Genomic DNA, 25013 nt, shown 5'->3' with positions numbered 1-25013 from the left:
TACCCTGGCCGCCAGAGGCGGCGTTTCGTCCAGATTAGCCACAGCCACAGCCCAGGCAGGCCAGGCTCAGCGTGACTTCCCGTTCAGTGGGATTTTCTAAAGGTAATATACAACAATTTGTATTAAGAAAACACAACAAAAAATTCCACAAAGCTGCTTTTTTAATTGCTTCATGCGATCGAGTAGGCCTGGCGTGAACACCGACCCTACGTCTGACTTGGGCGATCACCGAACGTTGTTCGGGCCACCCATCGATCCATAGTGAAAAAGTGTATAAACTTGGGGGCCACATCAATTAAAATTGCCAACACCCGAACCCGAATGTCCTGCGTGCAATCCCTGTAAGTGTTCCTGCGGCTACGCAGTCGGGCGGACATGTGTGGAAAAAGCATTTCGATCAGCGGGCCCCGCAAGTTGCACAAATTTTCATTGATCTTAATTAACGCATCTTGATACGGACTGCCCTCGATATGCCCCTCGATCATGTACTTGATTATATCTTCTTCTGTCAGTGCACTAAAGCATAGATACCACTCCACGCAACGAAATATAACGCAGCTGTGCTGCGTTGCTACCTGCTACATTATCGTCTTTACTTACCTTGCGCACCGTAACGTTTGGATTATTGACTAAATATGCCATTCGGGAAGGTGACAGAGGAGCAGGCGGCGCAGGCGGACCTTTCCCCAATGTATTTATAGGCGCTGTATCGTTCCCGGTAGAATCGGCGGTAAAATCCAGTTGGGAAAATGAATCCTGGTTCAGTTGGATCTCCTAAAGTTAATGGAAAACAATTTGTATTAAGAAAAAAGAACAACAAATTCAACAAAGCTTTATTTACCTCGCGCATCGTAATTAACGGAGCATTCCGTAATGCTTCCAGCCGGGAAGCTGACAGAAGAGCAGACTCAGCCTCCCTATGTGGATCCGAATCTAATCCAAGAATTTGTACTTGGCTGAAAGAAGGTGAGAAAATTACACTCAATTGCCAGGCAACTCAAGCTACTTACCTCTCAAGCTCGGCTACCCTGGCCGCACAGAGGTCGGTCGTTTCGTCCAGATTAGCCACAGCCACAGCCACAGGTTCAGGCTCAGGCTCAGTCGTGACTTCCTCGTTCAGTGGGATTTTCTAAAGGTAATATACAACAATTTGTATTAAGAAAACACAACAAAAAATTCCACAAAGCTGCTTTTTTAATTGCTTCATGCGATCGAGTAGGCCTGGCGTGAACACCGACCCTACGTCTGACTTGGGCGATCACCGAACGTTGTTCGGGACCCATCGATCCATAGTGAAAAAGTGTATAAACTTGGGGGCCACATCAATTAAAATTGCCAACACCCGAACCCGAATGTCCTGCGTGCAATCCCTGTAAGTGTTCCTGCGGCTACGCAGTCGGGCGGACATGTGTGGAAAAAGCATTTCGATCAGCGGGCCCCGCAAGTTGCACAAATTTTCATTGATCTTAATTAACGCATCTTGATACGGACTGCCCTCGATATGCCCCTCGATCATGTACTTGATTATATCTTCTTCTGTCAGTGCACTAAAGCATAGATACCACTCCACGCAACGAAATATAACGCAGCTGTGCTGCGTTGCTACCTGCTACATTATCGTCTTTACTTACCTTGCGCACCGTAACGTTTGGATTATTGACTAAATATGCCATTCGGGAAGGTGACAGAGGAGCAGGCGGCGCAGGCGGACCTTTCCCCAATGTATTTATAGGCGCTGTATCGTTCCCGGTAGAATCGGCGGTAAAATCCAGTTGGGAAAATGAATCCTGGTTCAGTTGGATCTCCTAAAGTTAATGGAAAACAATTTGTATTAAGAAAAAATAACAACATATTCAACAAAGCTGCTTTTTAATTGCTTCATGCGATCGAGTATGCCTGGAGTAGGCCACGCAACGAAATATAACGCAGCTCTGCAGCGTTGCTACCTGCTACATTATCGTCTTTATTTACCTTGCGCACCGTAACATTTGGATTATTGATTAAATATTCGAGTCGGGAAGGTGACAGAGGAGCAGGCGGAGCTTTCCCAAATGGATTTATAGGCGCATTCGCTGTATCGTTCCCTATGTCGGCGGTAAAATCGAGATGGGAAAATGAAGGGGAATCCTGGTTCAGTGGGATCTCCTAAAGTTAATGGAAAACAATTTGTATTAAGAAAAAACAACAACAAATTCAACAAAGCTGCTTTTGAATTGCTTCATGCGATCGAGTATGCCTGGAGTAGGCCACGCAACGAAATATAACGCAGCTCTGCAGCGTTGCTACCTGCTACATTATCGTCTTTATTTACCTCGCGCCCCGTAATTAACGGAGCATTCCGTAATGTTTCCAGCCGGGAAGCTGACAGAAGAGCAGACTCAGCCTCCCTATGTGGAGGTGTACCTGCATTCGCTGTATTGTTCCCCGAATCTAATCGAATAATTTGTACTTGGCTGAAAGAAGGTGAGAAAATTACACTCAATTGCCAGGCAACTCAAGCTACTTACCTCTCAAGCTTGGCTACCCTGGCCGCACAGAGGTATTACATCGTCTTCTACAAGGACGCCACTGTCCGCGAGCGATACCCGGTCAAGGTGCGCGCATGTCCCCAATCTATGAAGGATAAGTTGCTCACTATGCCGGAAGCATCGGGTACATCGGATGAGGATGATAGAAATGGTGTGACGGTCGAAGTCTGTGCTGTGCTGCAATATATAGCATGCTTATTGTTATTAATAACATTTTCAATTGAATTGATAAGCAGAGAGGAGCGACGTGGACTAATTCTTTGCCCTATACGGAGATTACACATACACTACATGGGCTTAGGCTAGGGCGTTGATTGATGACAGTGTTGACGAGTTATTCTGAATGGGGATCGGGGTTTTATTGGGTATTAGGCATCTTTTAATGGCGTTACGGTCTCTGAAAAGATACAAACACAATACTTAGGTTTAAAGTTAATCGACAACAATTTGTATTAAGAAAAAACAACAAAAAGTTCAACAAAGTTCCACGCAACGAAATATAACGCAGCTGTGCTGCCAACGTTGTCCAACGTTGTTGGACCCATCGATCCATAGTGAAAAAGTGTATAAACTTGGGGGCCACATCAATTAAAATTGCCAACACCCGAACCCGAATGTCCTGCGTGCAATCCCTGTAAGTGTTCCTGCGGCTACGCAGTCGGGCGGACATGTGTGGAAAAAGCATTTCGATCAGCGGGCCCCGCAAGTTGCACAAATTTTCATTGATCTTAATTAACGCATCTTGATACGGACTGCCCTCGATATGCCCCTCGATCATGTACTTGATTATATCTTCTTCTGTCAGTGCACTAAAGCATAGATACCACTCCACGCAACGAAATATAACGCAGCTGTGCTGCGTTGCTACCTGCTACATTATCGTCTTTACTTACCTTGCGCACCGTAACGTTTGGATTATTGACTAAATATGCCATTCGGGAAGGTGACAGAGGAGCAGGCGGCGCAGGCGGACCTTTCCCCAATGTATTTATAGGCGCTGTATCGTTCCCGGTAGAATCGGCGGTAAAATCCAGTTGGGAAAATGAATCCTGGTTCAGTTGGATCTCCTAAAGTTAATGGAAAACAATTTGTATTAAGAAAAAAGAACAACAAATTCAACAAAGCTTTATTTACCTCGTGCATCGTAATTAACGGAGCATTCCGTAATGCTTCCAGCCGGGAAGCTGACAGAAGAGCAGACTCAGCCTCCCTATGTGGATCCGAATCTAATCCAAGAATTTGTACTTGGCTGAAAGAAGGTGAGAAAATTACACTCAATTGCCAGGCAACTCAAGCTACTTACCTCTCAAGCTCGGCTACCCTGGCCGCACAGAGGTCGGTCGTTTCGTCCAGATTAGCCACAGCCACAGCCACAGGTTCAGGCTCAGGCTCAGTCGTGACTTCCTCGTTCAGTGGGATTTTCTAAAGGTAATATACAACAATTTGTATTAAGAAAACACAACAAAAAATTCCACAAAGCTGCTTTTTTAATTGCTTCATGCGATCGAGTAGGCCTGGCGTGAACACCGACCCTACGTCTGACTTGGGCGATCACCGAACGTTGTTCGGGACCCATCGATCCATAGTGAAAAAGTGTATAAACTTGGGGGCCACATCAATTAAAATTGCCAACACCCGAACCCGAATGTCCTGCGTGCAATCCCTGTAAGTGTTCCTGCGGCTACGCAGTCGGGCGGACATGTGTGGAAAAAGCATTTCGATCAGCGGGCCCCGCAAGTTGCACAAATTTTCATTGATCTTAATTAACGCATCTTGATACGGACTGCCCTCGATATGCCCCTCGATCATGTACTTGATTATATCTTCTTCTGTCAGTGCACTAAAGCATAGATACCACTCCACGCAACGAAATATAACGCAGCTGTGCTGCGTTGCTACCTGCTACATTATCGTCTTTACTTACCTTGCGCACCGTAACGTTTGGATTATTGACTAAATATGCCATTCGGGAAGGTGACAGAGGAGCAGGCGGCGCAGGCGGACCTTTCCCCAATGTATTTATAGGCGCTGTATCGTTCCCGGTAGAATCGGCGGTAAAATCCAGTTGGGAAAATGAATCCTGGTTCAGTTGGATCTCCTAAAGTTAATGGAAAACAATTTGTATTAAGAAAAAAGAACAACAAATTCAACAAAGCTTTATTTACCTCGCGCATCGTAATTAACGGAGCATTCCGTAATGCTTCCAGCCGGGAAGCTGACAGAAGAGCAGACTCAGCCTCCCTATGTGGATCCGAATCTAATCCAAGAATTTGTACTTGGCTGAAAGAAGGTGAGAAAATTACACTCAATTGCCAGGCAACTCAAGCTACTTACCTCTCAAGCTCGGCTACCCTGGCCGCACAGAGGTCGGTCGTTTCGTCCAGATTAGCCACAGCCACAGGTTCAGGCTCAGGCTCAGTCGTGACTTCCTCGTTCAGTGGGATTTTCTAAAGGTAATATACAACAATTTGTATTAAGAAAACACAACAAAAAATTCCACAAAGCTGCTTTTTTAATTGCTTCATGCGATCGAGTAGGCCTGGCGTGAACACCGACCCTACGTCTGACTTGGGCGATCACCGAACGTTGTTCGGGACCCATCGATCCATAGCACTATGGGAAATTTGACCACTTTTTCTGGCCAAAATTAATAACTCAAGAACGGAGCAAGATATTTCGCTTCTGTTTTTTGCATCGGGTTAAATGAACCAACATATATAAGAAATAGAAAAATAGTGGGCGTGGCACCGCCCCTTTTATTTTTAAAACTCATTTAAATTTTGTCATTTTTTTAGAGTACTACTTTAACAAGTAACAACCATTTTTGTGACAGTATTAGGTTATATTTATTGGAAAATAGTGGGCGTGGTACGCCTTTAACAAGGTAAAATATATTGGAGCCGATTGTAATTGGATTGCACAGAGCTTCCATCAAAGCCCTAGCTTAAAATCAGTTCCGCCGATAAAAACTGTGTACCTTGATCTTTCATAATGTTCTCGACGATGTCAACTTTCAAATGAACGAGCCGAGTTTCTGTGTGAGCTAGAAGACTTTGAAGCGTTACTTCAGAATTTTATCAATTACTGAAAAATCATCAGGTCGGTACATTTTTTTTTGGTCAGCAACCGTGTTGTATAACGGATATATATTGCATTGCTTTTTTTTATTGGTCTCGTATAGCAAAGTATTGCTATTTGTAAAATTTTGGTCCAGAAGAAAAGCTAATGCCTCATCAGGGGACACAGCTTCTGGCGTTTTGATCGGTGCCATAATTGCTTTGCGCATGTATTTAGCTTTTTTGGGGCATATCGAAAGCAGCTTCAGAATACTGGCAAGATCTGCTTGCTTATTTTTTGTGCAACCAAGCTTGCGGCAGGAATAAGAAAACTTACATTTGCGTTTACATTAGCATAAGAACTCTTCCATATTTGTGTCAAGCGGTAGCAAAATTTTTTACTCGCTTGGTCTCCAATATCGCTGTGCTGCGCAAAATCCACTCTTGATATGGCAGCTTTGATCAAATTCAACACAGCATCCTGCTTTGCGACTTTTCCCCTTGCTTCGTACCACTTGCCAAACAAATCTGAGTTTTGCCAAATTGAGGTTATGTCCTAAAAATTAAAATTTCTCGCAAAATCGTAAAAAGTGTTACTTTTAATTACATTCATTTGAACAAGAATTTAATACTCTACAACTTAAAATACATTTTGTTGATGGACTCTGCTGGACTCACTTTAAATCCCTTTTGCAAGATGAGACTTTATCAAAAATATGCATTTACAAGGCTACTTACATTTTGGCTCTATTAAGGGGACAGCACGAGTTTTTTCTACATGAGAAGTTCACAGACACATAAAAAAAACCACACTGATTGGAATTCATTTCAAAAATTTGAGTAATATTGTTTAGTTTTTGTTTTTTGGCCACTTAAAGTTTGCAAAAAAAACCCTAATATTGCAGAAGCATGTGATTTGCAAATGAAACAGCTGTGTTTATCAGCTGATTCTTTTGTTGTGGCGCCCTCTATCAAGATTTCTGTTATGCAACAATAAAGATTGAAGTATTGTGAATGCGTTGCACTAAAACTTGTTTTAATATTCCGACTTTCAGAAAATGGGTTTTGGCCAGAAAATGGGGTCAAATTTCCCATAGTGCATAGTGAAAAAGTGTATAAACTTGGGGGCCACATCAATTAAAATTGCCAACACCCGAACCCGAATGTCCTGCGTGCAATCCCTGTAAGTGTTCCTGCGGCTACGCAGTCGGGCGGACATGTGTGGAAAAAGCATTTCGATCAGCGGGCCCCGCAAGTTGCACAAATTTTCATTGATCTTAATTAACGCATCTTGATACGGACTGCCCTCGATATGCCCCTCGATCATGTACTTGATTATATCTTCTTCTGTCAGTGCACTAAAGCATAGATACCACTCCACGCAACGAAATATAACGCAGCTGTGCTGCGTTGCTACCTGCTACATTATCGTCTTTACTTACCTTGCGCACCGTAACGTTTGGATTATTGACTAAATATGCCATTCGGGAAGGTGACAGAGGAGCAGGCGGCGCAGGCGGACCTTTCCCCAATGTATTTATAGGCGCTGTATCGTTCCCGGTAGAATCGGCGGTAAAATCCAGTTGGGAAAATGAATCCTGGTTCAGTTGGATCTCCTAAAGTTAATGGAAAACAATTTGTATTAAGAAAAAAGAACAACAAATTCAACAAAGCTTTATTTACCTCGCGCATCGTAATTAACGGAGCATTCCGTAATGCTTCCAGCCGGGAAGCTGACAGAAGAGCAGACTCAGCCTCCCTATGTGGATCCGAATCTAATCCAAGAATTTGTACTTGGCTGAAAGAAGGTGAGAAAATTACACTCAATTGCCAGGCAACTCAAGCTACACTGATAGAAAAAAGGCATAGTAAAAATAACTACAATCATATTTGAATTTAAAATGCGATTTTTAAATACAAACATAGTAAAATTAAATAGAATTCACTTTGATTCAAATATAATTGTATTAAAATGGCTTTTTTAATACGGTCATATTTAATCTTAAACACTTAAAACACTTTAAAATAAATATAATATATTAAATTTGTAGTTTAATATGTTTCATATTAATATTGAATATTATTGTGAGCAACATAAGTATTATTTCACCATCCATTGAAATGTATTCACATACACACTAACACTACCTCACCCGAATGTATGTATGCTCAGAGAGCGCTTGAGAGAGTAATAAAGTCAGTTCGATTTTAGTTCTCACCCTGAACACAACGTTTTCTCCATACCGAAACACAACATTTTGGCGACGAGGATAAAACAACAACAATGGATAGAAATTCCACAGACATAAGTGCATTGTTGGCTCAACAGCAACAATTCACAGAAAAGTTAATGCAACAGCAACAACAATGGATGGAAGCCATGCTCGCACAAAACAATGGTGTTAATAGATCAGCAGAATTAACAGCTTGTCCGCCGTTCAAAAGTTTTAATAAGGATCAACAAAATTGGGAGACGTATTTACAACAAATTTCGCAGCATTTCGCCGCGTATTCCGTTACCTCCGTCGAGAAACAAAAAGCATATCTTCTATCGTGAGTAGGCTCAAAAGTTTTTGAACTTGTAAAAAATCTGTTTGGTAGCGAACATTTGGACCAGCAGTCATATACACAAATCACAGACAAATTACACTAGTCAACACGATTTTTCCTCAAGGAACAAAACGAACTTTTTCTTAAAGATTTGGGGCTTAGAAATGGTTTGATGATATTTTTTTTTTTTTCTATGGCAGAACTTTTTTTTAAAAAAATTTTTTAAAACTGGTATTTTTTTTTAAAGCTTTTTTCAGAGGTAGCGCTTGTTTTTTTCACATAACTCTAGTATCTTACGTCTGGTTGTAAAGAACTTTGCTATTTTGAAAAGGATAATTAAAACCGCTAGAAGTTAAGCCCAAGCACTTTGTGATTACAGCTTACCGTCTGGGAAATATAAAGCATTGAAATGCAAAAATGATGATTTTTGTGCGGTATTTTTTACGAAATTTTGACTTTAAAAACTCAGGAAAAGTCGAAAAAAAATTATATCCTGTGTCCTCTATTTTTTTGTGTATAGGTGCATTAATTTGGCGTCGTTCCAGGTATCGCTCATTAAAATCTATGGAGAGACTTTGGAGCTAAAATTCGTTAACCAAACCTAAAATATGGAAAAAATGAACAAAAAATACCTTTTCGAAGGTTGCGAGCTCAACTGCCCATATCCAAGCGCTTCCTCTGAAAAAATCTTTAAAAAAAAATACCAGACTTCAAAAATTCTTCAAAAAAAAGTTCTGCCATAGAAAGAAAACCATAATTCTTTAAAAAATTTAAAATCTCCATATCTATCAGAAAAAGTCGGTTTGGATCCTTGAGGAAAAAAAAAGTTATATTTTGTCGAGTAGTGTAGTCAGACACATTACCTTGTCAATAAAATATTGGGGAGCCCAGGATATGCCTAGGGAAGAGCGACCACAGCCGAAGAAGTGCATTTTATTAACCTTGATCAAAACCAAGCAGCTCTCTGAACAGTGTAACCGTACGGAATGCAGTGCAAACCTCTGGTCAAACCACTGGCCGCTAGAAGAATATATGACATTTGTTTGCTGGCTTTTGGATTTGAGTGCTAGTCTTATGAGTAGATGGATAAATAAAATAAAAATAAATAAAAAAATTAATATTGCAATTCTTGCAGTTACCAAACGGGATCGAGACATGTATAGAATCTAATTTAGGTCAAAAGCATGCCAATACAAGTAAAATAATTTTTACCAAGGTTTCAAAGCAGCTTAAGCTGCTGCATTCCAATTCCATTCCTAACTAGGTAGTAATATTAAACCGAATATCAAAATCGAAGAATATCAAGCTTGTCGTGTCCTTTAGTATATTTACGGTATATTTTAATATTGAGAAGGTATATATATTTCGGTATATTTCTGAGGGTCAGTCGGTATATTTGATCGATATAGCCGCGATCGACAATTTTGCGCCAAAACACAATCATAATAGTGTGCTGTGCGTTTTCAGATTGTTTTTAGTTTTTATTTGAATGCAAACGTAGTGACCCTGAAAGATGAGCGAATCGGTTGCAGAAACTGCAGCAGCAGCAGAAAATGACGAGCAAGAAGATGATTCAATGGAAACGCTGCAAGTGGAGGAGGACGAGAAAAATGTTTCCGCCGAAGACTTGTTGGGTGGCAAGAGTCTGATGATGTCGGACAGTGAAAGTGAAGAAATTTTCGATGTAAAGGACTCGAAGCTGGGGTCCAAGAGCAGGAGGCAGCCATTGTTGGACAGCGATGAAGAGGAGGGGGAGGTAAAATCAGTGCAGGAGAAACATGTGAACCAGGCAGAGGCACAGATAGTCCTCATATCCAGGCGACAGCGTTTCCCAGACAATGAACCCGAAGACGAAGGTGAACGTGAGAAGGTAGAAGAGAAAATCTCTCCTAAATCCAGTAGGAAGCGCTTTCCAGACATTGAAGAAGATGAGTTTATGGTCCCCAAGACCAAGCTCAAAACTAAGATATCTGCCATCATCGACACGGATAGTGAGTCAGAAGATCCACAGATGCCCACGGAAGAGGACAAGCCAAAGCTAAAGACCAAGCTGGCAAAGAAAATGAAACAACGAATGGACAGCGACAGTGACAACCAAGACGAATCCCAGAAAGAGCAAAGCGATAAGGAAACTAGTCTCCCAAAGAACAAACTCAAAGGCCTAGTGGACTCTGAATCCGAGCCAGAGCCAAGTCATGAGTCGGGCGAAGAGCAGGAAAATGGCCCGGAAGTTTACGCCGAAAAACCCACAAAAGCCAAGACCGTGTGGGTGAGTTTCTCTCTCTCTCTCTCTCTCCCCCCCCCCCCACAAAATGAGATTGGAGCATTCACTAACCAAATTCCGCTTTCCATTTCCTTAGGCATCTGCCAAAATAGCACTGGACAATATGCAGGCCATACAGAGCGAGCAACAGCGGCTGCATCGCGAGGCTCACATCAGTGTGCCCTACCACCAGCCCAAGCCGCGGACCCTCAAAGAGTTTCTTAGCCGCCGCACCATCAATACGCCGCTGGCCACGGCCATGGCCGGTGGCAGTCCCATGCCCATCAGACAGCCCAGGAAATCGATGGGCCTGCGCATGAACCGAGAGGAACTGGAGGCATATGCGTAAGTAGGAGAATCAACAGGAAAGTTCCATTTCATTATTCACATTTCTGCAGAAAACTAATGGACGATCGCGCCAAGGAGGCCACAGAGTTTTTCAAATCCGAATCGGAGGGCGAAGATGGGGATGGATCGGACGACAATGAAGCGCTGGTGGAGATGAATGATAATCCTGGAGTAATGTATGAAGCTGTGGCAGATGTTGCAGATATCTTAGACGAAGTGGAGAAACAGGCAGAGGAAATGGCAACCGAAGAGATCATAGAAGAATTCCCTATGCAGGAGCAGGAGGCGCAGCCAGTGGCTTCTACTTCCGCAGCTGCAGCTGTCCTGAGGTTCGCAGAGATTAGCGAATATCTACCACAACCAGAGGTGGGAGCACCCACCAAAGAATGTCTGGTTACGGAAGTTGTTGAGCTGCCTAAACTAGATTTGAGTACAATAACTACCACGCCGCCCCCAAAGCCCGCAACTCCGCGGATAAGCGAGGCCATTCAACGCTTGAAGATCGAGAAGAGCACAGACGTGAGTCCCTCGTTGAAGGGGGATGCCACAATGGTGATTGATCTGGAAACGGGCGACATGTTTGCTAAGAAACCAACCGGTGTGGACGATTTGCTGCAACGGCTGATGAAAACGCGAGAGGCCAAGAAGCACAAGACCACGGAGACTGTCAGGTGAGTAAAATATGCTCCCGGATGACACCTACGACTAACTTTCATCTCCTTGCAGCATCCTGTCCACGGAGCATGGGAAACTGGAGATGTCCAAGGTTAACATTCACCTGCATGAGGAGGAGCCCGTCCAAAAGGATGCTTCGCCTGGTGCGGCGTATGTCAAAATGCAGGAGCAGCTTAAGTCACGCATCAAACAGAAGCGCATGGAAGATCTGCGCAAAAAGCAAGCAGAGGAGGAGGAGAGGGCAGCAGAAGACGATGAAGTGGAAGGCATGGATGTGAATGAAGAGTACGAACCGGATGAAAAGCCTTGCCCCAATCAAGTGAACATCGATGAGGACGAAGAGATAGTAGCAGAAGGCGAGGAAACAGCCAATGAAGCTGAAGCTGATGGGGATTCTCTTGAATTGGATAATGAAGTCGAGTTGGCACCTGAATCAGAAAATAGCAGTGAAAGTGAGGAAGAAAGTGAGCCAGAGGTGGAGAATCCAGCGGGAAAGAAAAGGAATAGAATCATCAAAGCCTTCCAGGACGATGACAATTCCGATGAGGACGACTTGGATCTACTGCAGACGCCGAAGCCCCCCAGCAATGCTACACCCATGACGGCCACTCAGCTTCAACTGTCCGCCCACAAACTCTTCGATGCGGAGACCCGACGAACTGCCAGCGATGAGGAGAATGAGCTACTCGACCTGTGCTCTGGACAATTCCCGCAATCTCAAATGGTGTCCTCAGCAGCACCCTCCGCGGAATCTGCGCTTATCAGTCAGATTCCCATGACACAGTTCGGATTGGAAAGCAGCCAAGCACCTGAGGAACTGGAGTCCCTCTGTTCAGGAACCTTTGCGACGCAGCAGCAGCCCACGCAACAGACAGAACAGCCTGAAGACGACTCCATGCCGCTGCAGATAGCCAACAAAATTCTGTCCAGTGATGAGGAGACAAAGGAGGAGCTGACGGAAACAGATAAGCCACGCAACAAGAAACTCACAAAGAAAAAGGCAAAGAAGAGGCCCTTGGGATTCTCCGATGACGAAGAGAGTGAAGCCGAGGACTATGACGAGGGAAAAGAGCTGATGGGAAGCGATGTGGAGCCAGCAGAGGAGATACCCGAAACCTTTGTCGACTATGACTCGGAGGAAAATGAAATCGTTGTGGAAATGACCAAAAAAGATCGCAAACGGCGAGCATCAAACTTTATGCAAAAGGAGGCGGAACTATCCGAGTCTGAGTGGGGCTCTGCTGACGAGGACGAGAGGGATATGGATACCTATGACATAGAGCTGGGCGATGAAGATCAGTTCGATCGGGAGAAGCTGCGCAGCGAGCTCGGACAGATTCATGCGTAAGTAGAGACAAAGCAATAGACAGGGCAATCATCAAAATGTCATTGGTTTTCCTTCTTTAACAGCCGCAAAATGCTTGACCAGGACATTCGGGAGGTACGTCAGATCAAGGAAATGCTGTTCGAGGACGAAGAGGGAGGCGTACGACAGCGCCAGTTTCGCTGGAAGAATGTCGATAATGGTTTCAGCCTGGAGGAACAGCAGCACACTGAGAATGGGGAGGCCAACGAGGGCAGTGGCGATGAGGAGAACGAGCATATGTGGCGAAAGATTCGCTACGAACGCGAGCAGCTCCTACTGGAGAATGGCTTGAAAGCGGTGAGATCCAGACCAACTATCTTTAGGAATATCAGTTGCTGAATTTGTATCATTTAGGAAGCCGTCACCCCGCTATCTCCAGCCGTGACCAAGAACACCAGCAATTCCGGCAACTCCATCCGTAGGCTGAACATAATCACAGCCAGGAAGACAACGGTGGAGGCGAAGAAGAGCTCGCCGTTCCTGATCTCAAAGGGTGTGACTGGCAGGCAGCAGAAGAGCACGGTACGTGGTTCGTTCCTGGTGCGGGACAATGAGACGCTCAACAAACTGGCTGGAATGACCAAGGGAGGTGCTGACCATGGGGACGGAACTGCAGGAACTGTGTCCGTAAAGACGGCCAAGGCCAAGAACTTTGTGTTTGCCACGCTAACAGAGGAGGAACACGAGGTAAGAGATTCGCCAGCATTTCCCATCAATGTTTTGTACATTTTTGTCCTCTAGCATAATCAGAAACGCAAAGCATCAGATTTGCTCAATAGCAGCAGTGAAACGGGAGTTAATTTTATAAAGAAACCACGCCTGGAGCCACGTCGGGAGAAGTGCCTTATTGATCAGCTTCTTTAATTCTGTAATATCATTTTTAATTAGCCATAAACTATGTTTAGGAAAAAAGTAATTTAAGTCGTTTTAAATAAAAACCACATATCCATATTGCACGCTTCACAGCACTGCTCTAGTATGACCTAACTCACCAGCCAACTGCCTCGAAATGCTCAAAATCCCACAACAGCTGGTCATGCTTACATATGTGAATGTAAACTAATTTTTTTGGAAATTCATACGTGAATATGTGAGTGAATCATTTATTACACCGACTCTGTGCATTCCGGGAGCAGCGAGAACAAAGCTTTCGACGCGCCCGCCCTTTCAAGTCGCGTGTAGGCATCGTTAAGTTAATCTAATCTGAGGCAAACCAGACGGCCCATCGACTGCGCTGCCCCTGGGCCTTAAATTATAAACTGTACGAAGCCGGCTGGACAGCAGCGAATCATTAAACATTTGCCAGAGGACGCCGCCGGACGTGCAGCGCAACTCAACGCCTTGCAATAAATAAACAAATAACAGCGATAGCTACAGCAACTCCCCATTAACATTACGACACGACACAATGGTGGCCCCGTCGAAGCTCAGTCAAGTTTTTAGCTACCAAAACTGGGTGCATGCCGTCTCCGGTGCTGCCGTAAGTGCATAAATATTTGCCGGTTAAAGGTCAAATCACGCTAATTTCCATACCAAACATCTCTTTGTATACAGGGTGGCTGCATAGCCATGAGCACCTTCTACCCACTGGACACGGTGCGTTCCCGCCTGCAACGTAAGTCTGAGGCACTGGGCCGTCAACCAATCTCAATGGCTAAGCAACAACAGACCCACGCATAGATAATATGTATTATTGAAAGAGTTCAAACTCCAGCGAGAGCCACTAATCAATTTCCCCCTCTAATCCAATTTCGTGGTTTGTGTATAGATGAGATATGGTCTGCTTTCGAACCCTATCAATGTGCACTCCTTGCCAGCGAGTATAATGATCGTTGGCATGGCTTTACCAAATTGAATAGTATTAGTAATAGGGTTAAAGTTAATAACCTTTCTCCAAATTGAGTAATTATCATATTGCGGTCCAAGGTTCAGTTGGTAGCTTCACTTTCTATATGCGTGACCCATTAAAATAGCGTAGAATCAGAAGCCTCAGGTAATGCAGCAATGCTAATCCGTTTCCCCTTTGTCCAATTTCAGTGGAGGAGGCTGGTGAGGTGCGCAGCACCAAGCAGATGATCAAGGAGATCGTTCTGGGCGAGGGTTTCCAGTCGCTATACCGCGGACTGGGACCAGTTCTCCAGAGCCTGTGCATTTCGAACTTTGTTTATTTCTACACATTCCATGCCCTTAAGGCGGTGGCCTCGAATGGCGCCCGTTCGCAGCAGAGCGCACTGAAGGATCTGCTGCTGGGCTGCATCGCTGGCGTGATTAATGTCCTTACGACCACTCCCTTTTGGGTGGTGAACACGCGGCTGCGCATGCGCAATGTGGCTGGCACCTCGAATGAGATCAACAAGCACTACAAGAATCTCGTGGAGGGACTCAAGTATGTGGCCAAGACAGAGGGCCTCGCCGGCCTGTGGTCGGGCACGATTCCCTCGCTAATGCTCGTCTCGAATCCTGCGCTGCAGTTCATGATGTACGAGCTGCTGAAACGAAATATCATGACCTTTACCGGCGGAGAGGTGGGCAGCCTGGGATTCTTCTTCATCGGAGCCATTGCCAAGGCCTTTGCCACGGTATTGACCTATCCCCTGCAGTTGGTGCAGACCAAGCTGCGTCATCGCAGCAAGGAAGCGACAGCGGCGCCCTCAACGTCCCGACAGGCGTCGGGCCAACGAACGGAGAGCACTCTGGAGATGATGATCAGCATATTGCAGCACACCGGTGTTCGAGGTCTGTTCCGTGGGCTGGAGGCGAAGATTCTCCAGACCGTGCTCACGGCCGCGCTCATGTTCATGGCCTACGAGAAGATTGCCAGCACAGTCGGGCTGCTGCTCAAACGGAATGCATAGAATGCTCTAGTCAACATAATTTTACTAGTTAAGTGTAAGGTGTACACACGCATGACTTAGATACGGAAATGGCCAGCATACACTCCAAAGTTAGCGATTAAGCGATGATGGAATAAAGAAAAGCAACAAATTTAAAGAGAAACTTCAATAACATTTTATTCTGTATTCTGTACAGCAGGAGAGGCATCGGAAACTTCGTCAATTCCAGCGGTGGATTTGTCCTTGTCCAAGGCGTCGGCTGCATCCTCATCATTGGCCTTTGCTTCCTCCACAGACTTCTCTTCAGACTTGGTGTCGGCGTCGCCGTTCGATTTCTTCTCGCTTGGGTTGGCCAACTCGGCCAGGTTGTACTTTTTGGCATCCAAGTAGTTGTCGATCACGCTGAGCAGGCACCAGCCGCGCAGTACCTCCACAATGATGGATTTCTTGGCTTGCTTCAGATCCACTTTGTTGCCCACGTTCTTGGAGTTGACCAAATCGGCCAAATCGAGTATTATCTGATCACGCTTAATCTGCTGGTTGTAGCGATGGTTGAATATGATCCCATAGCTGGTGGGTTCCTTCAGGAAATGCTTGTCAAATAGCGGCCCGGCCGCGGCAATGATGTCTGGCATATTTGCGCGGCAAACGGCCTCAATGGGCACCAGGCGCAGGACAAAGCGCGACATCGACTTGCCAGTGGTGGTTATATCGTCGACAATGTGCTTTCCCAGCCCAACGGGATCGTCCAGAAGCGTGCGTATGAAGATGCAGTTGGTGGTGCCGGTTTCCACGTTTTGGAAGCGCACCTTGCGCTGCGTGAGAGTCTCGCGGCATTTAGCAGCAGCCGCTTCCAAGTCATCATCGTCGTCGTCGCTGGTGGTGCCACCAGGCTTTCCAGTCTCGCCAGCAGCTGCTGCTGCTTCAGACTCCTTTTCGGGCACTTTCGGCTGCTCGGGGCCGTACACAATGTCAGCATAATGATTCAGTAAGTTGTAGCATTCGCGCACGCAGCCCTTCTCGTTGATGTTGCACGTGGCGAAGAAACCACGCTGCCCGGCCTGGAGCACCTGCTTGTTGCCCTGGAAATACTTCTTCTTATGGTGGAATTTCTTCGTCATTTTGGATTTTTTATTCTCCGGTTCCATCAAAAACCTGCACAACTTTGCCGGTTTACTTTGATTCTAGTGTGACCGCATAAATACCAAATTATCAGTGCTGTTCAGATTGTTAAACCAAAGACAAAATAAGAATAAAATGCGTAATGGTCAGATGGCCAGGCGATGTTCCGTGTAGCTGGATACATTGGCCGTGGTGTAGTAGAGCCAATAGAACATGTGTGCACCCGTTCGCACATCAACGAATTCCCAAACCTATTCCCCGGGTCCATATCCTTGGCGGGCTGTGAATAAGGCAGGAGACTTTACAATGCTTAGTCAACACTCGATCGATCAGCTTCTATACCAAATTTTAGCCATATTTTAACAAATATCTAGAGCTAAAAAATCATTTTTATATTCCGTAGATACTAATAAATGGCTATAATCTTTATTTAAATGTGTGTTTTTGCTGTCGCTGTGCCCCACCGCCGTTTATAAGTCTTATCGGTATTAAAGTATTGGACTCGGCCTCTTGCTGAGTGCTCAATCCTCGCTGCTGGCGGCAGTGGTTGTTCCCTTACCACCGATGGCTGCGCTCGCGCTGACGCTTCCAATCATCTAGTTTAAGGTTGTTAACCCTTTTCACCTCGCTTCTCTCTATTAGATTGGAGTTGGCGACATCTTCGTCCGTGTACGGGGTCACCATTTTCCTGACCACCGACTTCACCAGCATAGCATTGATGAAACGCTCCGAACGATTGTCCAGACGATTCTTGAATTTTTGACAGATGTGAAACTCCGATTCCCATTGGCACCATCCACCATTCATGAAAAATAGCTGATGCAGACAATTTGGTGCGGCGGAAAATTTGTTTCTTTTATAATTGAAATGAATATTAATAATATTGCAATGGTTGTGAATTTGATTCAGCACCAAAATATATTCTTGCACAATCTAATCATGTTGCTGGACATGGAAGATGATAATAACGTGGTCAACATTGACGAGGAGAATTTATTGAAATGGATCTATGTTTTGAAAACACCGAAGCGTGGTCATTTGTGACTGCTTCTACTAAATCCAATCAATGTTTTAAATACAAATATATATTCTAAGTTTTTCGAGAAGCGGTTTGGGACATTTTGGCAGAAAAATGTACCCGAAAACGACGCGTTTTTTAAGGAAAGTTTTGTATAGCCATAGCATTGTATACTTTTTTTTCTGAGTACAGAACAGTGAGGAGGCTGTCAGCTAACAGTTTTGCAGAGCATTCTTAAAAGAATTCCCAGTCCACAAACCGAGTTTTTCTGCCTGAGACAATTCTGACATATCAGTTTTGTTGTTGTTTTTACCATTTTCCTGCCTGTCATTGTTTACATTTTCGTAGTGAATTCTGATTTTATGTTGTGAATGTCAAATATTTATGGTTGCATTTGACAATTATCGAAAAAATACGGCACAGAAACGTGTGAATTAGGAACATCCCAGATGGATGGTGGAATAACTGGGAAATTTTCGGAACGGCAAAACCTTACGGACCCGAAATGGATGGGGGCTGGTGGCCTGTGGGAATAGGCTATAGGCTATAACGCTCATACATTTCAATTGCCATATGCAATGCCAATTTTTCTTACATTGTCTTTGGTTAAACTCTGGCATTATGGAAGCGCCGCTTTTGGAGCTATTTCCGCACTATGCCGACTTGGAAGATTTCCTTCAAAATGAAGTCGAAGCTCGGTATATACTCAAAAAAGCAACAGACTGCTTGGAACGGATCAAGAAGTCCAGTCGTAAGGCTGGCGAGGATGAGGAAATTAGATATCTGATATGTGCCCTGGTGGACAGAAACTGGGAGCGCATACATACCGGCCATTTCAGCAGCGTTCCTCTGACGATCCGGAAAATCTATGCTATTGCGTGTTTCTTCAAGGTGAGACGTATTCTCCCCTTTAGTTGTCGACTAATGGGGCTAGTTTCAGATATTCTTCCTACTCCTGGAGAGCACAGACCCAAGGCAAAAGGAAAAATGCAGTGGCATCCTGGACGAGGCTCAGCTACTCGCCTGCACAGATGACTGGAGCGATCTCAAGGCAGCACTCATGGACTACTTGGACAAGGGCCAGGAGACGAGTGTCGAGCCATTGCCCATCTTGGCGGCAGTGATGAGAGTTTCGAGTGCCTGTGGTATACCACAGCTGGATGCTCCCGGCTTGAATGAGTTTCAAACGAAATGTTTCCAGGCACAGCAGCCGACGCTGCTGCTGAACACCATTAAGCAATGGCCAGCCATGGACAAGTGGCGGGACTTGAACTACCTAGTGCAAGTGGCGGGCAATCGCACAGTACCCATAGAGATTGGCTCCAACTATGCCAACGACGAGTGGTCCCAGCAGCTAGTCAAAATTCGCGACTTTCTGCGTCGGCAATTTGTTCACCAAAGTGAAGACGGATGTCGGGAGATTGAGTATCTTGCCCAGCACGAGCTCTTTGCCCAGATACCGGCCCTGAAAGCGGATATCTGTGTGCCCGATTATTGCACTGTGAGCGGTGCGGAGGAGCCCCCAGCAGCTGTGGACATCAAGGCCTGGCTAGGACCTGCCGGAACCATATCCCCAATGCACTATGATCCCAAGCACAACTTACTCTGCCAGGTGTTTGGCTCTAAGCAGATTATACTGGCTGCCCCCAAAGACACGGATAATCTGTATCCCCACGAGAGCGAATTCCTCGGCAATACATCGCAAATAAATGCCGCGGAGCTAGACTTCAAGAAGTATCCCCTGCTGGAGAAAGTGCGCTTCTATAAGCTGCTTCTTCAGCCTGGCGATTGCTTGTATATGCCACCTAAATGGTGGCACTATGTGCGTGCGGAAACGCCAAGCTTCTCAGTTAGTTTCTGGTGGGAGTAGACTTGAACCTCACTGGTATGTGGAATTCTTGTGTTACACATCTGTTTCGTTATCTACTTTTCAATGAAGTGCGATAATCAATGCGATTTGTCAGCAAATAAACAGGTTGTCTATGACGCCATTGCATTCGACATGATGTGGACTATCAGCTGGTGGCTACTGCTCAATCATGAATCATCAATCGAACTGGGAGTGGTAGTACATATGTGTTTTATAATTGTTATTTTATTAGCCACGGCTTGTGTTATATCCTGTGGCAAAACAAAACTTACGATATACTGATTAATGCAAAGAGTACGAAAGAAAGCAAACAGTATCAGTATCAGGCATAGAAAAACATAATGTAGAGAATTCGCAACACGTATCAATAAACCTTTATCAATGCGTGTGGTGTTGTGGTATGAGAATTAACATTATAATGTGTGTGCTTTTTCGATTCCTAATCGTTTATAATCCTTTTTAAATGTGTGTTTTTGCTGTCGCTGTGCCCCACCGCCGTTTATAAGTCTTATCGGTATTAAAGTATTGGACTCGGCCTCTTGCTGAGTGCTCAATCATCCTTGCTGCTGGCGGCAGTGGTTGTTCCCTTGCCACCGATGGTGATCTGCTTCTGCAGCTTGCTGTACTCCTCGGTGAGGCGGTCGTATTCACGGTTGATGCTCTCGGCCTGCGACTTGACAGCCTCCTTGTCCTTCTTCTCGCGGTTCAGCTCGGAAGTGAGCTCCTGGACGCGCTCGCGCAGCTTGTTGAGCTGTAAGACGATTTTTGTCAAGTTGAGTGTTTGTTGTGTGTGTGTTTGAGTTTGGGGATTTGAGTTGTGGGGAATGTGTGGGTGTAGCAAAGGATACTTAGGATACTCTGGCCGTGAGTCCTTGCACACGTTTCCGCAGGCTGGACAACTGTTTAAAGAGTTACAAGAGTTTTATGTACTTTCGAGTTGCTTTTCGAGGCATGCAGGGCCCAACCTGTGTGTTTGGGTGTTTCAGAGTGTAGCATTGCCATTTTGTACAGCTGGTAGTAGCCAAAGGAACTCCAAAGTGATAGGTGTTAGGTTTTGCTCCAAGCTCTCTAAACATGCCAGACCTGGAGGGGAACGGGGCAAATACGAAACGACTCACCTCATTCAGTGTGCTGTCCTCACCGGCCTCCTTGGCCTTCTCGGTCTTCTTGTCCTCCATCAGGGAACGAGCCGCAGCCGTGGCGCTCTGGGCCTGCTTCATCGAGGCCTCGCTCTGGGCCAGCAGATTGGCCTGGGCCGAGACCAGTGTTACCAAGCGGCGGATGACCAGAACCAGGAAAATCGAAAAGCCAGAGATGTAAAAGTTGCGCTGGGCACGGAACAGGCGCATGCTGTGCTGCATCTCCACGTTCAGGTGCACCTCGCCGGTCTGCTCATAGTTCGAATACTTGCGCATCTCGCGTATTGCCTCCAACAAGAACAAGACCAATACACCCATAATCAAGAAGAAATAGATGTGCGCCTGCTGTGCGAGCATGGCCAGGAATTTGGACTTGAAGAAGCGATTCCACCTGTAGGGGCTGGCCACGGGCAGAACCAGCAGCAAAACCAATGCAATCTCTGCATAGAGAAAGCCGGCGATCAAAGTCCAGACTAAACTCATTTTTCCGAATGCAAATTTCTGGACACGACAAAGTTAAACTTTAGAACTGGTCGATTTCGATGATTTCGATTTTTCTGGTGTGTCTGCAAAGAAATTTTCCTGAAATTAGTTCTGAATATGCACGTTACGCGAGAGTTCTTTGTGTGCGGCTATTTTTAAACGGCAGACGGAGTACCAAGCGAGAGCTTACTTTAAATAGCAAAAATTAAAATGTATCGCAGTGATGAAATATGTATTTTTAATGCAGTCTCTTCGCGGCCACGTCAACTCTGTTTTTTTTTTGTGTACAAATATGCCGCTATGTGGGCTGCCAACTAATTTACAGCCAAAATAAGCTATTTTTAGAGGGATTTTTATAATATTTATCAAATGTATGTATAACATATATTATATATATATAAGGTCGTATTGGGATTTTAATTGAATAAATTAAACTATTACACATTATTTAATTGTACAATCCAACTAAATACAAATGGAACATGTTATTTTTCAGCCCTGGCAACACTGTACCACCAGGTGACAGCTGGGTTGCCAGGGGCAAATGTGCTTTTTACTTTGCGCCATCGATCAAATTTACTTTAGCATTAGTATTATTTCTAGTAACCGTAAAGATGTCATACCAGAATTGGATAAACTACTTGACGTCGGCCGAGAAGAACTCAATGATCAGCGGGCGACTGCGCAAGGTGCTCTACAAGTTTCCAGACGGCCAACAAATGGCCGAGGACTACAATTTGGACACAGGCATCGTGCTGCGTCGCGCCTGGCGCAAGTGCAAGCAACTGATGGGACAGCCCGAGTGGGAAATCGAGCTTGGGGAGGAGCCCCGCCAGCTCAACTGGTCTGGCAACAAAGCCAACGGAACAGGGGGAGATGTGGACAGCACTCCGGATGACTTCATGCTGCGCGAGAGCAACACCGCCCCCCTGCTGACAAAGCGGGTGACCAAGAAGAACATCGAGTGGCGTATCCGCAACATGCCCTATCCCCTGGAAGTGTACAATGTCAGTGCTGGCGCCGAGCAGCGTTCCATTATTGTGCGCACTACCAATAAGAAGTACTACAAGGTGATTCCAGTACCTGAGTTGGACCGCTGTGGCACTCCACCGGCACAGTCCAACATCTCTGTGCACCATCAGTTCAATACTTTGATCGTCACGTACCTGAAACCAGCCATTCTCTGCGAGATGGAGGCCCAGGTGCTGCTCCTACTGAAGGACGTGGAGACTGAGACGGACATGGATGACCTGTTAAAGGGTTTGATGGCCAAATAGAAACGCTAGCATGTAGAACATTAAAAATTAATATTATAATTATAATTATCACATAATTGAATCTATTTCTGAAAGCTCTCGGCCATGCCCGCATAGCTGACCAACGATGGAGCCGAGGAGCTGCAAAACATGCTGTAATCGAACAAGGGCAGCTCTAGGGGTGCCAGTGAAGGCATATCCAGATCATCGGATCGCTCCAGTCTGCTCTGGCATTGATCTTCAAGTCCAGATCTCTGGGGATCACTTCTGGACAGCATCTCCATTTGGGGCTCACAGTCCCCTGTCGAAGATTTGGTTGTTACCGTTGAACTGAACTTGGCATCGAATTCCTGCACTGTTTTGTCAATAGCCTTTGCAACTGATTGGGCTGAAGATGTGCCGCCGCCGCTGTTTTCCTGCCGCAAAGGCATCATTGGGCACGCCTCTTTCAGTGGCACAAAATCCTTTACTTTAGTCAGCCCGTGCTGCGTTTTCCGCATTTCAATCTGTCGCAGCTTTCGCTGAAAGTCAAGCGTCAGGGTGTCGAGCACTTCCTTCGATTTGGGCAGGGCGACTCGCTTATGAGCGTCCTGCATGTAGATTAGCGACGTTTCCAAAGCCTTAATGGCGTCTTCATAGCGATGATTGCGAATAAAACGCTCGGAGCGGCGTTCATGGAAATGCGCCTAAAAGGGGGGTAGACTAATTGATTTAGTTTTTGCATAGACTAACGTTTTCTTTTTAAGAAATTACCAAATTCAGCGGTGCACAATCCATGTTTTCTATTTTGTTTATTTCTGCGCAGCAGCAGATGTAGTAGACTTGGCAACCCTGTTACTGCTATCGATGTTTTAGATAATCGACGCGTTAAAATAAAACTACATAATTACATTTAAAAAAAAGAAAATATTTATTACACTTAAAGTGGTTGTCCGGCTGCCTGTTTACCTTCGGTAAGTGCAACTGAAGCATGCACGAAAACGGGCACGTTTGTTCCCTAGAAACACATAGATTCGTTAACTTTTAGAGACACAAGTTCCAAATCCGCAAATATATATTCTCACCTGCATCTTGGCTGATCGAACAAAAGCCTTATTAGAGGTTACTGTAAAGATTTGTCGGGCCATGCCAAAGCTAAAGATCTTCAGACTTCTCTCGTTCACACTGGCAGTGAATCGAATGGTGGAGAACTCTTCGGGTATTTTTTCCACATCTGGATAGACCCTAATTCTTTTTAAGAAATCGGCAGCCCTCTCTCGTTCGCCGGGTCCGCCCACGATGGTCAATATATTCTCAAAGGCATCGTAAGCCAGTTGGCAGCAGACCAACCGCTTTCCCTGCAGAATCTTCTCAAGCTGTGGCTTCAGTGGCGATGCTCGTTCCCGCTCGGCCTGTTCGGTGAGCAGTGGTTCCTTGAACACCCAATGCGAGTGGCCATTTGTGAGGGCGCTGACATATGCCAGCATGGTGGTGACATCCAGATTCAGCTCATTGGACGCGGTTGTATATTGGTCCTCGAAACTGTCGGGTGCCTGCAAGGATGCTGTCTGCACGCCCATTTCGAGAAGCTCTTCATGCAGTGAGTCTTCAATTTTGTTTGAAAAGTAAAATACAATCTAAAAAGGGAATGTCTAGTATTGTGCCAAATGATGGGTGTCCAAATTATTTACCTTGGGACGCTGGAACATACAGAAATGTAGCGAACTCGCCTCCAGATAGTCTTCCGCCTGATCTATAACACTTCGTGCGCCAATGCTTACGCACCCCTTGGCGGCATCTTCCACGGATTTGGAATTTCTCGCTATCACTTTGACCCATTTCAGACCATTATTGGCCACAATGTCAACGCGAAGGGGACTATTGCGGGATTCCAGGCGGAACACAGCGTTTATATCGACGACTCCTTGTTGCGTTTGCAGGATTTTAATTAGAAATTCATAGTAAACAAAGTTGCTGCTGGTTATGTGGTGATCCCTCACCGAATTTGTGCTTATTACCTAAACGGAAACGTGTACTTTAGTAGATTATTCGCGAAGGATGTCGTCATCTTAAACCTTGTTCAAGAATTTAAGCTCCTGCTGTATTTTTCGCTGCACTTTCGAAACTCCGGCCAAGTCTTCGAAGTCAACCAAGGCCAGTTTCAGTTCTTCGCCCAATACCACCTTCTTCTGTGCTTCCTCATACAGCTTTTCTTGTTCATCCATGACCCTAGACCTTACCTTCCTTGGAATAACTTTTTATAAGCAATATACGCAAGGTGGTTGAGTTAAAATTTTAATATTTGTACGAAATAATTGTTGTTAACTGTCAGCTGTTGACAGAGGTGGCAACGATATATCGGGGGTCCTTATCGATGAGAGCAATGTACTCAAGTTAAAATGTTTCAACACAAAAACTGTAATAACTAGTGGTTATTACCTTGGATTACTTATTTCCTTGGAATAAATTTTAATACAAAATATAAACAAAAAAGTAAAAACCAACAATTAACAATTTTATTATAAA

At 45.0% G+C, this 25013-nt stretch overlaps 9 protein-coding genes and 1 long non-coding RNA gene across 10 annotated transcripts; 4 read left to right on the top strand and 6 right to left on the bottom strand.

The window, feature by feature from the left end:
- Positions 1-66: 66 nt before the first annotated feature.
- LOC121404427 lies at positions 67-1801 on the bottom strand. The gene is made up of 5 exons (XM_041593860.1): positions 1632-1801; positions 1011-1129; positions 842-956; positions 601-774; positions 67-96 (listed from the first exon to the last, which is right to left on the bottom strand). The coding sequence occupies exons 1-5, from the start codon at positions 1671-1673 to the stop codon at positions 67-69; spliced, it is 480 nt and encodes a 159-aa protein (XP_041449794.1). The 5' UTR covers positions 1674-1801.
- Positions 1802-1913: 112 nt separating this feature from the next.
- LOC121404448 lies at positions 1914-3605 on the bottom strand. Its single transcript, XR_005968003.1, has 5 exons — positions 3422-3605; positions 2815-2925; positions 2508-2705; positions 2312-2453; positions 1914-2145 (listed from the first exon to the last, which is right to left on the bottom strand). It is a non-coding gene; the product is annotated as an uncharacterized LOC121404448 (long non-coding RNA).
- A 5981-nt stretch (positions 3606-9586) lies between these two features.
- On the top strand, positions 9587-13735 carry LOC111073664 (claspin). Its single transcript, XM_022366089.2, has 7 exons — positions 9587-10403; positions 10495-10742; positions 10796-11416; positions 11472-12764; positions 12831-13083; positions 13141-13473; positions 13528-13735. Exons 1-7 carry the CDS (start codon positions 9648-9650, stop codon positions 13648-13650), a joined length of 3627 nt encoding a protein of 1208 aa, XP_022221781.2. The 5' UTR covers positions 9587-9647; the 3' UTR covers positions 13651-13735.
- Positions 13736-13840: 105 nt separating this feature from the next.
- On the top strand, positions 13841-15783 carry LOC111073666 (peroxisomal membrane protein PMP34). The gene is made up of 3 exons (XM_022366091.2): positions 13841-14266; positions 14341-14401; positions 14824-15783. The coding sequence occupies exons 1-3, from the start codon at positions 14195-14197 to the stop codon at positions 15639-15641; spliced, it is 951 nt and encodes a 316-aa protein (XP_022221783.1). The 5' UTR covers positions 13841-14194; the 3' UTR covers positions 15642-15783.
- LOC111073665 (THUMP domain-containing protein 1 homolog) lies at positions 15772-16823 on the bottom strand. Its single transcript, XM_022366090.2, has one exon. It carries the CDS (start codon positions 16766-16768, stop codon positions 15797-15799), a length of 972 nt encoding a protein of 323 aa, XP_022221782.2. The 5' UTR covers positions 16769-16823; the 3' UTR covers positions 15772-15796.
- A 1414-nt stretch (positions 16824-18237) lies between these two features.
- On the top strand, positions 18238-20042 carry LOC111073703 (bifunctional peptidase and arginyl-hydroxylase JMJD5). The gene is made up of 2 exons (XM_041593803.1): positions 18238-18651; positions 18701-20042. Exons 1-2 carry the CDS (start codon positions 18334-18336, stop codon positions 19628-19630), a joined length of 1248 nt encoding a protein of 415 aa, XP_041449737.1. The 5' UTR covers positions 18238-18333; the 3' UTR covers positions 19631-20042.
- On the bottom strand, positions 19836-21548 carry LOC111073705 (B-cell receptor-associated protein 31). The gene is made up of 3 exons (XM_041593804.1): positions 21443-21548; positions 20749-21335; positions 19836-20381 (listed from the first exon to the last, which is right to left on the bottom strand). The coding sequence occupies exons 2-3, from the start codon at positions 21250-21252 to the stop codon at positions 20181-20183; spliced, it is 705 nt and encodes a 234-aa protein (XP_041449738.1). The 5' UTR covers positions 21253-21335; positions 21443-21548; the 3' UTR covers positions 19836-20180.
- Positions 21549-21605: 57 nt separating this feature from the next.
- LOC111073707 (protein DPCD) lies at positions 21606-22568 on the top strand. Its single transcript, XM_022366160.2, has 2 exons — positions 21606-21623; positions 21856-22568. Exon 2 carries the CDS (start codon positions 21867-21869, stop codon positions 22527-22529), a length of 663 nt encoding a protein of 220 aa, XP_022221852.1. The 5' UTR covers positions 21606-21623; positions 21856-21866; the 3' UTR covers positions 22530-22568.
- LOC111073708 lies at positions 22543-23368 on the bottom strand. The gene is made up of 2 exons (XM_022366161.2): positions 23262-23368; positions 22543-23194 (listed from the first exon to the last, which is right to left on the bottom strand). The coding sequence occupies exons 1-2, from the start codon at positions 23283-23285 to the stop codon at positions 22592-22594; spliced, it is 627 nt and encodes a 208-aa protein (XP_022221853.2). The 5' UTR covers positions 23286-23368; the 3' UTR covers positions 22543-22591.
- Positions 23369-23399: 31 nt separating this feature from the next.
- On the bottom strand, positions 23400-24835 carry LOC111073704 (UPF0415 protein C7orf25). The gene is made up of 4 exons (XM_022366157.2): positions 24563-24835; positions 24179-24505; positions 23573-24124; positions 23400-23505 (listed from the first exon to the last, which is right to left on the bottom strand). The coding sequence occupies exons 1-4, from the start codon at positions 24710-24712 to the stop codon at positions 23428-23430; spliced, it is 1107 nt and encodes a 368-aa protein (XP_022221849.2). The 5' UTR covers positions 24713-24835; the 3' UTR covers positions 23400-23427.
- Positions 24836-25013: the final 178 nt, after the last annotated feature.

The sequence above is a fragment of the Drosophila obscura genome, unplaced genomic scaffold (assembly GCF_018151105.1).
Source record: "Drosophila obscura isolate BZ-5 IFL unplaced genomic scaffold, ASM1815110v1 contig_200, whole genome shotgun sequence".
In the NCBI taxonomy this organism is placed as follows: domain Eukaryota; kingdom Metazoa; phylum Arthropoda; class Insecta; order Diptera; family Drosophilidae; genus Drosophila; species Drosophila obscura.
This window is presented reverse-complemented; position numbering and strand designations above follow the sequence as displayed.

Excerpts from the sequence above, each read along its gene's own strand:
- LOC121404427 (XM_041593860.1), bottom strand. The coding sequence starts at position 1,673 with ATGGCATATTTAGTCAATAATCCAAACGTTACGGTGCGCAAG. Across the intron at positions 957-1,010 it reads AGGGTAGCCGAGCTTGAGAG|CCAAGTACAAATTCTTGGAT; the intron begins GTAAGTAGCTTG and ends ACCTTCTTTCAG. Across the intron at positions 97-600 it reads CAAACGTTACGGTGCGCAAG|AAAATCCCACTGAACGGGAA; the intron begins GTAAGTAAAGAC and ends TATTACCTTTAG.
- LOC111073664 (XM_022366089.2), top strand. The coding sequence starts at position 9,648 with ATGAGCGAATCGGTTGCAGAAACTGCAGCAGCAGCAGAAAATGACGAG. Across the intron at positions 10,404-10,494 it reads CAAAAGCCAAGACCGTGTGG|GCATCTGCCAAAATAGCACT; the intron begins GTGAGTTTCTCT and ends CCATTTCCTTAG. Across the intron at positions 10,743-10,795 it reads GAGGAACTGGAGGCATATGC|AAAACTAATGGACGATCGCG; the intron begins GTAAGTAGGAGA and ends ACATTTCTGCAG.
- LOC111073666 (XM_022366091.2), top strand. The coding sequence starts at position 14,195 with ATGGTGGCCCCGTCGAAGCTCAGTCAAGTTTTTAGCTACCAAAACTGG. Across the intron at positions 14,267-14,340 it reads ATGCCGTCTCCGGTGCTGCC|GGTGGCTGCATAGCCATGAG; the intron begins GTAAGTGCATAA and ends CTTTGTATACAG. Across the intron at positions 14,402-14,823 it reads GGTGCGTTCCCGCCTGCAAC|TGGAGGAGGCTGGTGAGGTG; the intron begins GTAAGTCTGAGG and ends GTCCAATTTCAG.
- LOC111073665 (XM_022366090.2), bottom strand. The coding sequence starts at position 16,768 with ATGGAACCGGAGAATAAAAAATCCAAAATGACGAAGAAATTCCACCAT.
- LOC111073703 (XM_041593803.1), top strand. The coding sequence starts at position 18,334 with ATGCAATGCCAATTTTTCTTACATTGTCTTTGGTTAAACTCTGGCATT. Across the intron at positions 18,652-18,700 it reads CTATTGCGTGTTTCTTCAAG|ATATTCTTCCTACTCCTGGA; the intron begins GTGAGACGTATT and ends GGCTAGTTTCAG.
- LOC111073705 (XM_041593804.1), bottom strand. The coding sequence starts at position 21,252 with ATGAGTTTAGTCTGGACTTTGATCGCCGGCTTTCTCTATGCAGAGATT. Across the intron at positions 20,382-20,748 it reads AGGACAGCACACTGAATGAG|CTCAACAAGCTGCGCGAGCG; the intron begins GTGAGTCGTTTC and ends ATCGTCTTACAG.
- LOC111073707 (XM_022366160.2), top strand. The coding sequence starts at position 21,867 with ATGTCATACCAGAATTGGATAAACTACTTGACGTCGGCCGAGAAGAAC.
- LOC111073708 (XM_022366161.2), bottom strand. The coding sequence starts at position 23,285 with ATGGATTGTGCACCGCTGAATTTG. Across the intron at positions 23,195-23,261 it reads ATTGTGCACCGCTGAATTTG|GCGCATTTCCATGAACGCCG; the intron begins GTAATTTCTTAA and ends CCCCCCTTTTAG.
- LOC111073704 (XM_022366157.2), bottom strand. The coding sequence starts at position 24,712 with ATGGATGAACAAGAAAAGCTGTATGAGGAAGCACAGAAGAAGGTGGTA. Across the intron at positions 24,506-24,562 it reads AGCTTAAATTCTTGAACAAG|GTAATAAGCACAAATTCGGT; the intron begins GTTTAAGATGAC and ends GTTTCCGTTTAG. Across the intron at positions 23,506-23,572 it reads TTCGATCAGCCAAGATGCAG|GGAACAAACGTGCCCGTTTT; the intron begins GTGAGAATATAT and ends ATGTGTTTCTAG.